The sequence below is a fragment of the Ruditapes philippinarum genome, unplaced genomic scaffold (genome assembly GCF_026571515.1).
Source record: "Ruditapes philippinarum isolate M1 unplaced genomic scaffold, ASM2657151v2 ctg5888_1_1_1_1, whole genome shotgun sequence".
In the NCBI taxonomy this organism is placed as follows: domain Eukaryota; kingdom Metazoa; phylum Mollusca; class Bivalvia; order Venerida; family Veneridae; genus Ruditapes; species Ruditapes philippinarum.
This window is the reverse complement of record NW_026853308.1, coordinates 114,384-128,635: the sequence shown is the minus strand read 5'-3', so window position 1 is coordinate 128,635 and position 14,252 is coordinate 114,384. Positions and strand designations below refer to the sequence as shown.

Sequence of the window (14,252 nt, the reverse complement as noted above, 5' to 3'; positions counted from 1 at the left end):
TCTCAGTAAATATCACATCAGCCAGGTCTTGCATATTCACCTCATCGTTATACAATAATTGTACAATAACACATGTGACTGCCCTATGAGTTTAAAGCCCATTATCCCTCAGAAATGCCGTAATGTTTACTTTCAAAAGACTTTTAATTTTGCTGTACTTCAACAGTATCCTAAAAGTAAATCATTGACAAGTTGTACCAACTGTTGCTTTGTGGCGAAATATACTGTTAATACATGAATGTATAAATATTTGTATGGAAGTCAAAATACTACTTTGTTTTACATTTTGCTACTTTTATGACAAACTATTTCACATTTATTTCTACTTTCTCCGGGTAGCAAGAATTATTATTCAAACGTTACTAAGTTCATGTTTGACCATTCTGAATAACTAAACAATTATTTGTTTCCGAGGCATAATGAGTTTTTAAATAGCGAAACTCATCATGTGAAGAGAGTATGAATTGTTAGAAAGGGATATAATTGCTTGAATGGACTAAATAAGGATATATTTCAAAGTCGTCTCCCTTTGAACGCCAAATATGCGCTTTGATGTAAGGGTCCGTGTTTGTTTGTCTCTGAAAGTTTGTACATTTCATTCCATTTGCAACTTATATGTAGTACACAAATATATGTAGTACTTGATATGATATTTTTCTAACATGTACACTATGCCTCTGGAACTTTTGAAATGTCAAATATGTGTTAAATGTTTGTTTAATAATGGATAAAGAGTATGTTATATGAGTAACGGCCGAAGAAATAGCACTGAACTTGCAATATTTTGTCGTTAAGTTAACACAATGTAAACATATTAGTATTTCATACAAAATACTACTTTACAGTATTTATACGAATAGCATTTCTTAGGAAAATTGTGCATTTTACTTTTCGTTGGTATTGACTCTTTTGTTAAAGGTACTTTCTAAGCATGAGCAACATGTGCCAACCAACGCATACAATTCCACCATTTACGTAAGGAATCAATGGGGGAATATAAATTTTCACTATAACTTATTATTTTGTATGGAAGTCAAAGGACTGTAGTGTCGACAGTTAGCAACTTAATTTCTGGACAGGCTGTTATGAAGTTTATCAGTTATAATGTTTCAACTTTTGCAAGGATCTGATAATGTCTGTACATACCATTGCAGAGGTACAGTGCAGTGATAATGACCGTAAAAGGATTATGTCCATAATCAATCACAATAAAAAAGTGACATGCACCGTCCGGGAATCGAACCCTGGTTGCCTTATTTACAATGTTACGCTCTGTTTATTAAGTTTACCGGACTGTTACAATAGAACTAGCCGTCCGGTTAGCTAGACTATGAATCGGGCAATCCGTGTTCGAATTTCGGAATGTGCAAGTCACTTTCGTTGTGATTGAACATGAAATCCTTTTTACGTCATTCGCAATATACCTCTGCTCTGGCATGTACAGTAGTAACAGTTCCTTGCAGAAATGAAGGCAACTAGTACTGGTAAAACTGGTAAACTGATTGACAGTCTGTCCAGGAACGATGCAATGGTTGAACTGTGCTCCGGTAAATTCGATGTGGCTTTCTGTCGTGTTCCGGAGTGAAAAATTCCCCCTACAAGAAAGCTTCTAGTGAAACCTTTTATTAAAATTAGATTTTGTTCAGAATTAGTAGTAATTAACGGCTTACTGAACTTTTATGTTTATTAATTATAATTTTTAACTTTTGTTAAGCATAATGCTCATTGTCATTATGTTTCGATATTAGATTCTATCTTATTATTGTACTGAAAATAAAAAAAGGTTTACAAAATGTTTACCCAATGTGTTTTTATTCAGTCGTTTACAACATACAGTATAGATAACAAATAAAACTTCAAGATATATTTAAGTACATGTCACACTGTAAACGAGTTCAGTCTTCGTCTAGCACCCTTTCAACACAATTTCGAACGCGTACTTCAGAACGCGAATTCCATGCAGATCTTACCACTTTATCCATGATATCACCGAGCATTGGAGGTGTGGAATAAACAAATAAATTACAAATTGAGGAATGTCCTTCGTAAAAAACAACATAACATGTTGGTCTGTCGACACATTGTTGGAAACAATATGCTGTACTCATAGTAAAGAATTTCATTGCACCTGAACAATCACCGGTCCAAAAACCATTGTCAAGGATAAGGAATTCATCCGAATACTTTAAACAGTCTGAAATTGAAATAATAGTTTAAATTAGGCGTGTTGGGTAAATCAAATTTGTAAATAAGAATACTGTTTTTTTCCTGTAAAAAATTTTGCGGTTTGGGTTTGATATCTAACCCAAAAATTTAAAACACTTAAAATAATGGGAAAAAAATCTCAAAACCAGGCTAAGTAAATTTACGAAAAAATTTCATGGGTTTGGGGGAAAGGGAAGGAAAAGCAGTTTTGCCCAATTTCAGGATATTTCTATCATTTATATTAAAGTTGCAAGTAGTTAAGATATTTTGTTGTTTTTTTCTTTCTTCAAAAACTTATTTTCTTTTGTTTAATCAATTACACATCATTTATGTTTAGGGCGATAAAATAGCCTAGTAGGTTGACAGTTAAATTCCGAGAACATTGTAAAAGGTAGACGATATTTTCAGCAAAATTTCTCAAAGGTCCATGAGTAAGAGAGTAAAATATAAAATTTGTAAATAACATGATATTATCAGTCTAACCTTGAATGCATTCAATTCGGAGTGTAATAAACTCCGCAAGATATTCTATATTAACTTATCGTCTGTATATATTTTATGCTATTGTAAAACAAACTTTGTCGCTAGAGATATAGATTCGGTATTTTTTATCATAATTTTATTTATTTATTTTTTTTAAATTCAGGTTTTCCCAAAGACACATGTCGCTAAGTAACAATATTCTTTTTTAAATTGAACTTAAGGGAACAAACTGCGATGTTAAACCTTAATACAAAGTACCAATTTCACTATTTTTCTGGCACGCTAAAATATCGGATTTTACAATAAAATTCAACGATGTGCATAACTAAGTTTATCATTTAATACAAACTTTTTACACAGACTTACAGAGATGAAATTGTCTAGTCCAGTAAAAGAACTATCTATTTACCTAACCATATAGCAAATACAGCTTATAATTTATGTAACAGATGTTTCTAACATGAACAGTATAATAAACATATTATGTTAAAAAGCAAGAAATGGATAATAAAATACAATACTCACGACTATGCCAGAATACAATATCACTGTGGTCTGAAATGAAATATTAAACTTTTTATTAATTTTAATGGAGATCTGAATTTCTGAGAATTCGTTGATTTTTCGTAATACAACAGGTTTTTTTAAGAACTGACTGTGTTTTTTTCTAAATTCTGTTTGCAATATTCTACAACTTGTTGGTGTTTACCTTTGCAGATACTTTGACGCATTGTACATCATATTCGTTAAATATATGAAGGCATATGTTTCTTTAATTTAATTTAAGATTCGTTTGGTATTAGAATAGACTAATCGAAAGGACAATGGCACATGCATAGATAACTGTCCACACGTTGAATTATTTAGTCTTACAATTTTAACTAAATTCCTAGCATCCAACTTAAGGTATCAGTTTCGAGCCCGCTGTATGAAAGTACCCAGTACTAATATCGTACGAGGCTGTGCCAAGTGTAGGATTTAAGCCATTGAGCGGTAGAGACATTTACCACTTAGCCAATCAATCAATTTTGATAGTTACATGACAGGGATCTAAATGATGGTGGTCCACTTTGATAATCGTTCACAGTTATGAAAGAAGATAACAGTTATCAAGTTGATAACACTTAAACATTTGAAAAGAATAAAATTTACAAAATGAAATATATTTATAATTACTTTTCTTCTCGCACTCGCAATGATGTCCAGAGTAGCCCGAATTTGTACAATTACATTTGACATTGTTGCCTTGGAGATGACATTGACTAGTTTGATGGCACTCACCTAAAACAATAGATACTTTATTAAATGTGTTATTTATGATTTGCGCCATGATTGAAACAAGAACTAAACAGTTTTTTTATGAATAAAAAATGAGATACTTTTCAAAAAATATTTGAAGTCGCTGGGTGGGACAGCAGCTGGCATTTGCCTAAAGTAGAGTCAGAAAGGAGGCTTAAATATCCCAAAATTTATATATGGCACGAACTGTCTTGTCACGTGGTCTATTTAAAAACCATACAGAACAACAATATTTTTTATTTGAAAGCAGAATAAATGAAATAATTCCACAAGAACTTTGTTAACCATTAAAAGAAGTTATTTGCGGTTACACTTACAGTCGCGGCAAATCAAATTTCCTTCGGTTCCCAAACACGCTTGACCGGATGGACACTACAAAATAAAAATATAGAAAAGTCTTTTCGTCCTTTATATATGACATTTCATCATAGAATATAAAAATGTCTTTTGCGAATAAGTATGTAAACTTTAAAGAATGCCAATAGAAGCTTAGCTCCTTTTGATTGAGCCTGTCAATGGACGGAATAAGAAATACAATTTACCTTCCAAGCACAAAACACCGAAGTGCGCAAAAATTCTACATTAAATATGCATTGAAAAGAATCTTTAATAGAGTTCATTAATATATATTCTCGAAATTCAATATGTAAGGACAAATTCGTCGAGATTTATAAATAACAAACTATTTAAAGACATATTCTTGTACTACATCAAAATTCCAACATACTATTATGATGATGAAATCAAGTAAACATATTTGCACGCAACACAGAACAAACAGCCTATAACGTGGGCTTACGCAAAATGTTTTAAGACACAAAAGTTAATTCCTACGCTTTTCCTCCGGGGGTAAAGGGTATTGAATGTTATTGACTAAAGTAAATATACTATACTAACGCTTCATTAAAAACAATGTTAAGGTTCGCATGACAGGAAAAACAGAAGAAGAAAATCTGAATAAAATTCATATTTTACTTGTAAATTAAATTTTCAAAAAGCTTCACTTACATCGCCATGAGTTGTACAGTTCTTGTTACTTTTTTTGGGACACTGATGACCACTTGATAGTCCTATTTTACTTGCCAGTGCTACAATAATCTAACATGAAAGAAAAAGAAGCAATATTTACATTATAAACTAATTAATGCAGTATCAAATTCAGATAATTATATTCTATATTCCAGTTTTGAAAAACAACGCCAATATGTAGCCATTGTAGTATAAACGGAGCTAGCTTACAACAGTATATACGGGTATATATATATATATCCATGCATTTAGTGGATTCTAAGACATCAAGAAAAAGCGAGGATAAATAAACAAAGGAAGCAAGCATGATGCTTTATTAAGTTTATATTTTGATCTAACCTCTCTTTCTCCTTGTCTCCCCCCAAAATGCTGATGACATCATAATTTTAATCATGTTGAAACAAAGGACATACTAAGAGCTTTTTTATATGTTATGCGTAGTGTTACACTGTGCGATAACGCTTATGCACGAAATTGTGGTCGGGATACTGAACTTTGGATTGAGAAAAAAAATTGACAGGCAAAAAGTCCGTCAAAGATGAAGTTAAATCTGGCCGACTTGCAACTGTTACATGCTAGACAACTGTCTCAAAAATCAAAGAATTAATTAAAACTAGTGGTAGGTACACAATTAGTGATATTGAAAAAAAGCTATTGGCATAGCGCCATCGCGTACGTATAAAATTTTGAAGCATATTTTGAAGATGCAAACTTTCTTTTGCCAGATAGATATCCAATTTATCGACGAAGGACCAAAAATAAGAACAAGTTCTAACCGCTAAGCAATTTTTTAAAATGGTTCCACATTTAAATCAAAGACAAATTGCAAACATTGTCTTGGCACTATTGCGAACCGGTAAGAAAAATTGGAAACAAAATATCGCAATAAAACACGGTAGAATGATTGAAGTTGCCAAAAGGTCTATTGAGAACGAAGAAGGTCGTTTATTACATAATTTTCTCCTGTGATGTAAAAATGTACATATTATGTTGCCGAAGGGCAAAAGTGTCACAGTTTGTGCGGTATTACCGAGATGTTATACATTTAATCTCTGAATCCATTAATGAAATTTATACAAAGTTCAAGAAATATTATAAGAGACGACGCCTTGTGTCAGGATTTATGTATTTTTTAATAATGCTCCATCACGTACATCTCAGCTTGTGAAGCGATTTCTTAAGTCGCATAAGGTTACTATCTTTTTTCAAACCCACCATACTTTGCATATCTTTACCTATGTGACATATTTTATTCTATTCCCTAGAGTTAAAAATGTTCTTATCTTGTTCATGTTATTGTCAACAGGATACCTGACAGACATAAGCTAAACAAATCTGGAAACGAAGTGATCCTTCGGAAGCATTAATCACAACAAAATTACAAGAGACTTATAGACTCGGTTTGATAGAGTCTGTACATGAGGGATAATGAATACGTGCAACATCCCTCACGCTCCCTAGCACCGGCTTGAGTGGTACTCAATTCTCAACACTTAAAAGTGCTGGCATCAATGATCCCGAAGGACCAGAAAAATATAACAACACTGAAGTGAATCACGGGGCAACTTTATACAGCTGCCACACAGTACTTGACCCCTGTCGTCATTCAATGTCTCAGAGATCTACTTAAACAAAGCATATCTTGCATTTCATAAAGGCATTCAGAGATTAAATGTATTTCAAACCGCGAAAATACTTTGAAAGGGTGTAATGCTATAAACTATTTGAGTCCTATGCTTTAATTTAAGATATCGTTACAATACACATAACATATCAAAAAGCTTTCGTAATATATGAATCGATTAAGTGAAATATCAAGTTTGGTTTTGGTAGTTACTAGCTTCCCGATTTCACTTTAGATATTTCGTTTGTTTTTCTATAGCTTTACGCGAATCTTTGTCTTTTAAATGGTGGCGTTTAATGACATTTAAGTTTTCCTCAGTAGGACAAACGCACTTTTGATTGATCTTATCTTAAAGTATACTTTTCAACAACTTAATTTGCTAACATATTTATCTATTTCAAGAAAACAGATTTTGTCATATTGTTAAAGAAACAGATATTCGTTTTAAGTCGTAGCGGACAAATGTTTGGTTATATGTGTTTTTTCTTGTCACGTTGCCTTCAAAGCTCATAAGGATATTGTCAAAGGTTGTTCTTGTCTTAAGGATTCAGAGGTCATTTATTCTTTTTACCTATGTTTTCCTTTGATTTGAAAAGTAAAAAGATTGCAGAAACCACACACGATGTTAAAGCTTGTTAACGGCAACAGCTATCAATGACCAATTTTGACAAAATTAAAATTAAAAGAGCATAATTTTAAACATGTAGCTTTCAAAATTAGACCCATTGTCTTAAAATTGTACCACTGAAACATTTGAATTATGGGCTACATTAAACTTTAAACAGGACGGAAACATTGACAACGATGTCTCACAGGCCAACAAACATGAAGAAATTGAAAATGTTCGGTTTAATTGTACCTGTTCATGGAGAATAGTGGTAACTGAAAGCAAGAGTCTCCGCCCCAATAACACAGGTAAGGCAGAATTGATGGGTGTTATTCAATAGTTCATTCTTTATTTTCAAATTGCAACTCTTAAAAGCATTATAGTACTTTCTTCGCAGATAAGATTTTATTGTGGTATAGCTATTATAATAAGCGGTAGGTGAAAGTTTGAAAGCAATTAACACGTCTAACATAAGAAAATGATCATCTTGCAGAGATTGCCTGACCCCATCCATCTCGTACATGAACTATCCCGCTAAAGTCAAATTCATATAAAAAGGCTTGATTAAATTGATTATGTTTTCATTCCGCCCAGTTGTCTTACGTAAAGTCTATTAAAAAAAATTGGAAACGATCTTTAAATTCATTTCACTCAGTATTTTGATCAGGATCGTTACAAACCATTACCTCATGAGCAGTTTGTGAAAGATGGTAGTTTTCATAGAAAAGCCTCCTTTTACAAGTTCAAATTGCTGTGAACGATAAAAATGCTGAAATACTGATTAAACTTGGCACACAAGCTTATTAGACCATAGCCGTTGTAAGAGCATGCTCAATCTTAAATTTCATTAAACTATGGCAACGAGGGGATATCTCAAAATTGCCAAAAATCAATATTTTGCGTTGATTTTTTTCTATTAAAACTGATTTCAAAACGATGTTACATCTGAATTCATTGAGATATAGTCAAAGGCTTTCAGTGCTGGCTACATGTGTACTTAAAATTGACCTGATACCATGTCTAGGACCTCACAAGTCCATTCTTTATGGCGTTGAGGGGGCCGGCAACCCCCTTTCTAAGCCTTCAAGCAGAAGAGGGCAAATCCATCCTTTGGAACGACAAGCAGAAGAGGGCACACACCCCTAAGGCATCCATGATGTATCTTTATGACAGTTATCGTTTTAAAAAAACATTTCCAATCGAAAACGTTTTAAAAAAACATTTCCAATCGAAAACAAGTGGTTGGGATCTAAATTGTACATTTTTTCATAATTTCTCAAAAGGGGATGTAAAAACACGTTTATATGAGATAAAGCGTAAAGTAAAATATACAATAAATTAACCATGATTATAATTCTAAAATTTATGTCATTCAATGTCTTAATTAGGATCATAATATAGTAGAATATAGAAAAAAAATCCACTATATTATGATTCTAAGGATCATCCTACGCAATGTGTAAAATAGGATAATTCTTAAGTTATATTTAAATATAAAAAAAAACTTAAAAAAAGAAAACACTTGAAAATGATTTTAATAAGGATCACTCTTAAAGCCAAATCTAAAAATTCTTATTTTATAATTATAATAGTTCATCACAGTAATTTTACTTTGGTATTCAATTGGTTTTAATTTTTCAACGGAAAAACACGGTTTCTTTTCAGTTAGAGTAATAAAGTTTTGCACAACTAAGGTCATCGACTTAGTTAGTCAGAAAGTCATGAATTTTAAATTACGGCCTTCACATTCGACGAAATAGTTTGATAAAATCACATTTAAAATCCTATCTAATTGCTTTTACTGACCCTATCGCGATTTTGCAATTATATTGGTAGAGGAAGACCTTAGTTGTGCTACAATGTATAATTTCAGGTACAAAAACGTGCACCTGAGTAGAATAAGTAGACGTCTCAAACACAAGCTAGCTGGACTGCTTCCTCACTAAAACGAATCAAATTTGTTTCAAAGGCTCGAACATGCATCGGTGAGGGGCAAGTGACTCAAAATTATCTTGACCACTCGGTCACTGACGCCGTGATATCAATTAAAATTTAACAATACTATACACAGAATGCCTTTTTAGACATTTACCCTTTGAAATGACAGTACAATTAAGAATTAAATTAACAAACTAAAGAATTTTCGTAATTCAGACAGGGAAATTTATAAACCTTTTACAATATCTTTGTTGAACAGCTGTTAACTTGTATAAACGTATTTGTGCCATGTTGCATATTTAACTGAATAGAATTACATGTTTAATCTTTTATGAAGACAAGAATTAGTTCAATAGACCGATCAATTACGATGACATGTCTCATGACATAAACTTTAAGATAATGACACTATTAAACAAAGACCTACATTTACGGAAGCACAGATGGGATATAAAGATTTTTTCTTGCTGTATCATGGCCATCAGATACTACTGCCTCCACAAGATAGATTTTACTCAGAAAAAAAAACGAAACACAATATGCTATCTCGTGCCCACGAGATACAACTTAGAAGTTAACAAAAAAAAATCCCTATCTAATGACCACAAGCTTGCCGACCAATGAAATGAACACATCTTAGTTGTAGTAACGAGTTAGCAGACAAATAAAATAGGAAATGTGTCAAAGATTTCGGCGCGAGTAGACTTGAATAGAATAGCATAATTTTATGGTAATGAGATAGAATAAAAAACTGATTGACCGGCTTACTCGTGGCTACATAGATAGCATTTTGTTCTTGTTTTTTCCCGATTTGTATCTCGTGGCCACGATATGGCGATTTTTTCCAAGTTATATCTCGTGGTTTGACTTTTTTGTCTAAGTTGTATCTCCTTGGAACAAGATAGCATTTTGTATTTTGAATTCGTTTTTTTTTTCGAGTTATATCTCGTGGCTACGGAAAATTGTGTTTTTTTTCTGAGTCTCTTGACCACGGGATAGGACAAGAGCAAGTATCGGAATGTCCGGTCTGTGTGTCCGTATACATAATTTCCTTGTCTCAAAATATATTGTACAAAATACATGTTAACATTGCAATCGGCATATTAAGCTCATGTTATGCATTTACATTTGAAGCAAGTCCAGCAGTGATGCAATGTTTTAATCATTTTGCAATATTAAAAGATAAATAAGGTTTCATGCCTTTGTTTTAATGCCCAATTGTTTGTTGTTGTTTTTTTCATTGTAGTAAATGTATTTATACTTTTTTTAAAAAGAACATTTAAGGATTGATTCATACGAAGGACCTTTCATAAAATAACAATCAAGAATCACTCAAGGTGTCCGACACGGCTAAAATGTTACACAAACTTGCACCAAATGTAACTATCAAATAAGTTTGACGGATTATTTTAAAAAGTTTTCAAAAGGTTTTTAGATGCTTATAAAATGCCAACAAGTCAATAATATAGAGGGAAAGACGGTTACACAAGAACAGAGCGGCCTTGTGGACTACGAATAGGCTAACATAAGCAGAGACTGCAACTAGTCTGTCATTGCCGTATTTCTAACGTTTCCGCTGTTGGACAGTATGAAAAGCCATGCGGCCAAGCACAACCCCCAACTACAATACTGTAACCCAATATATATTAGCGAATACAAATTTTTGCGTTTTGCCGAGTCGCACATATTCGCGAATATTAATTTCCGCGTTTTCTTGATTTCCGAAAAAAAAATCGCGGATTGGAAAGTCCGATGGGGCCGTAAAATCCATTAGCCGACTATTAATCTTTAATAATTGAGGTCATTATAGGTGTCTTAAATGGGATTAACAATACGCTAAGCCTTATATTGTATTGGTAAGTGAACTGTGATCACAATTCAGCAAAACATTTTCTCTATATATGTACATGTACGCATCGTTCGACTTCATTTTTGCCTGATCATGATCTGGAAAGCACACCAGAAAAGAAAAAATGATTAAAGCGGCAAACGAAGCTGTATTTGAAATTTTATTACCAAAGAGTGGCTAATGAATGCCTTTGACTCTGTAAAAGACAATTCAGAGCTCTTCCAGCTCGCTGGAAAAAAGCTGGACTTCTAAAATAAGTGCAAGTACTTTGTATGCAAATACTTAGTATAGAAGTGTAAATGTGAAGAAACTTAAAACTGACACATGCTCCGTATAGTACCCTATACGGAACGTGTTTGACAATAGGCCTACAAGTATTTCATAAACTGTATTAAAATGTGGATGTTTATTTTGATTGCTATATTGACATAGAGTTCTTTTGATAATTATAAAAAATAGTAATAGTTTACTTAGTTTGTGTTTTTTTTATCGCTTTATGGCAATATTCATAACAATTCATTACTTCCTAACAGGTGCCCGTAAAATTCGAATATATCCGGTCAAGTAGCTTTGCATGAACAACGTCTAAAATAAAAAATTCTCTCCAATTTATTCGCAAAATCGTGCGGACTTTTTAGCGCAAACAAATATTCGCGCTTCGTGGCCATCCGCGAATAAAGCGAATATCAATTGGTCGCGAATATTCGTTGGGTTACAGTATTTACGAATAATAATTATGACTAGGTATTAAGCATAAAGTCTGACACTTAGGCCTCTCCTTGCTGAATGTCTTTATGAAATTGTTCAGTTTCTATCTTGGAAACCCTTCACTAACAATTTTAGGGTTGGTTGTTCAAGTTAAAATTGAATAGGTCCGCCTCCAGTATAGAGCCTTATATTAAGAATTTACGGACCATCAAGCTGTTCTGTCTCTATACATGTCGCAGATGTAATGTAATGATGTAAGAGGCTAGTCTCTTTTGGTTCCAGCAGGAACAGGATAAATAAAAAATATGCGCAGAAGCATCAAATTTGAATGTTCCCATTTTGCAGGGAGTAAATGTCTTAATTTATATATATCAATATTTGATGCCGTCCTTCGGACAAGTTTTTCAAAAACAGTTTAAAATTTGCTTAATTGTTAGCTTTTATTGACCAGTTTAACAAGCACCTGGTTACCGCGCGATGACGAGTTTCCATGCTTTGTAGGCGACGTTTAGACATACTTTAAGACAAGAGTGATTTTCAGGGATTTTTTTTGTTTTGTTTTTCATGATTTTTTAAAAAGAAAAATTAATGTTTATTTAACAATCCTTACAAAGTAACGCTAAAACACATTCAAACGAGAATTCCTTTTTATATATCTATCATAATGATTACTGCAAGGACATTAAATACTTTATTACAATATGTACATTCTATTTTGAGACTCGTTATCTTATAATTGATATTAAAATGAGTAACTTACTAAGAATAAGCAGATGAGGTTCTCCATATCCCGAAAGCTTTATTCACAAGTTTGTATTAGATATTATTCTTTACTCAGTAAAATCCAACAAAGTTAATTACATCATTTAACATATACTTAAGCGTTTAAGTTATCGTTTTTAGATAGCATGTAAACATATGATACATTCAATTAAAAATGATCGAATTCTTTAGACCTTTTGCAGAGAAAAAAATTCATTTTATCCAATAAAACTAACTAAAGTATTAGATTAATGCATCATACAGGAGTACAAAATATCATCAAATACAATTATAGATATTATAAAATTGAAAGACACAAAACTGTATATGACTTTATTAGTACTGAGTAATATTTCTTTCTTTCTTATTTATAAGTTATAAAAAAGCAGCTAGTTTGGACTACAAGCGAGTTTTGGTGTACCTTAAACGGGTTTACACATTCTAAAGGTGTTTGGCTATTGACCGCTTCCAAGAAGTCGAAATAGCACATTCGATACACTTTCGAATAAAAGCACTTACCTTTGACCTGAAGACTCACACTAATACCACACATACGATAACCCAAGATAACACAAAAACTGTCTTCAGCACCGGAATAATGACAGTGTAATGCATTATAGAAAACGACCACCAAAAAGGCCACTCACTGAAACAAAGAACAGACAGACAGCCACCTCCAACAAAAAGGGGAAAGAATTAAACTATTATAATTGAGACTGATGTTAATTATGTAGTAAAAGTATATGTGATAAACATGGTACATAATAACGTGGTTACACGACCTCTTGAACGAATGGGATTAATTAAAATCAGTGACAGGTGAGTCAGAGACGGACTGAGTTCTTGTATTTCCTACAATACGTTGTTGAGTGGTGACATCCTTATATACTTTAAGTAATATGTTCAATATGATCTGTCCAGTGTGTTGCCATATATGTACTATCCGTCTCCCATCCTCTCTATGATTAATGTCATCTGATAAATTCGCGGTTGATTAGAATTCCTTAGAAAAATAGAATGCACTTTGTCAATCTGAAAAAAACTTTAATATGAAAAACTTCATTAGATAAAAATATGTTACATTTATCAAATGAGATCAAAAGATTTTTTTCTTACCTAATTACAATTTCAGGTCAGTATGAAACTAGATACTTAGATTAGAAGCAGCTATTACTTAATTGACAATCATCGATTTTAAATGACATTGTTTTTCTTCTCTATTTTATATATTAATTCACATTTGTAAACTGTCGCGCCATATGTTGTTACTTGAAAATTTAAAATCACGCATCATTATCCACTCGCTAACGAGTTCCTAAGTTTGATAACTTGATGTTTTATTTAAGATTGGACAACTTTTATTCGTATTCCAATCGGTCTTAGTCTAGTTAGTTAGGCAAATTAATTATTACAACCACAATTTCCAACCAAGATGCTTATATTGAGAATGATATCTATATAATACAACGGAACCTTTAAGGAGCATAGTGCCTTAGAAACCAGTTTTGCTTCTTTAAAAATGACATTATAGATGCTTAAACGCATGATAAATATAGCGGTGAATTGACATTCTTTGTGAGACAGTCATAAAAGTAGCAAAAATGTAAACATGTTTCTTCCATTCAAAATGATTAATCACTTTTAAAACTCGAATTGCCAAAACAGACACAGAAGCAAAAGATGGTTTAGGTAACTGGCCAACGAGAAACTTTAAGTAAAATTTAACAAAAAAACAAAAACTTTTAAGA

General features: G+C 32.5%; 1 protein-coding gene across 1 annotated transcript; it reads right to left on the bottom strand.

The window, feature by feature from the left end:
- Window positions 1–1,810: 1,810 nt before the first annotated feature.
- LOC132736452 (uncharacterized) lies at window positions 1,811–12,629 on the bottom strand. The gene is made up of 6 exons (XM_060723592.1): window positions 12,503–12,629; window positions 4,996–5,085; window positions 4,305–4,359; window positions 3,865–3,969; window positions 3,214–3,243; window positions 1,811–2,194 (listed from the first exon to the last, which is right to left on the bottom strand). Exons 1-6 carry the CDS (start codon window positions 12,527–12,529, stop codon window positions 1,896–1,898), a joined length of 606 nt encoding a protein of 201 aa, XP_060579575.1. The 5' UTR covers window positions 12,530–12,629; the 3' UTR covers window positions 1,811–1,895.
- Between the last annotated feature and the right edge of the window lie 1,623 nt (window positions 12,630–14,252).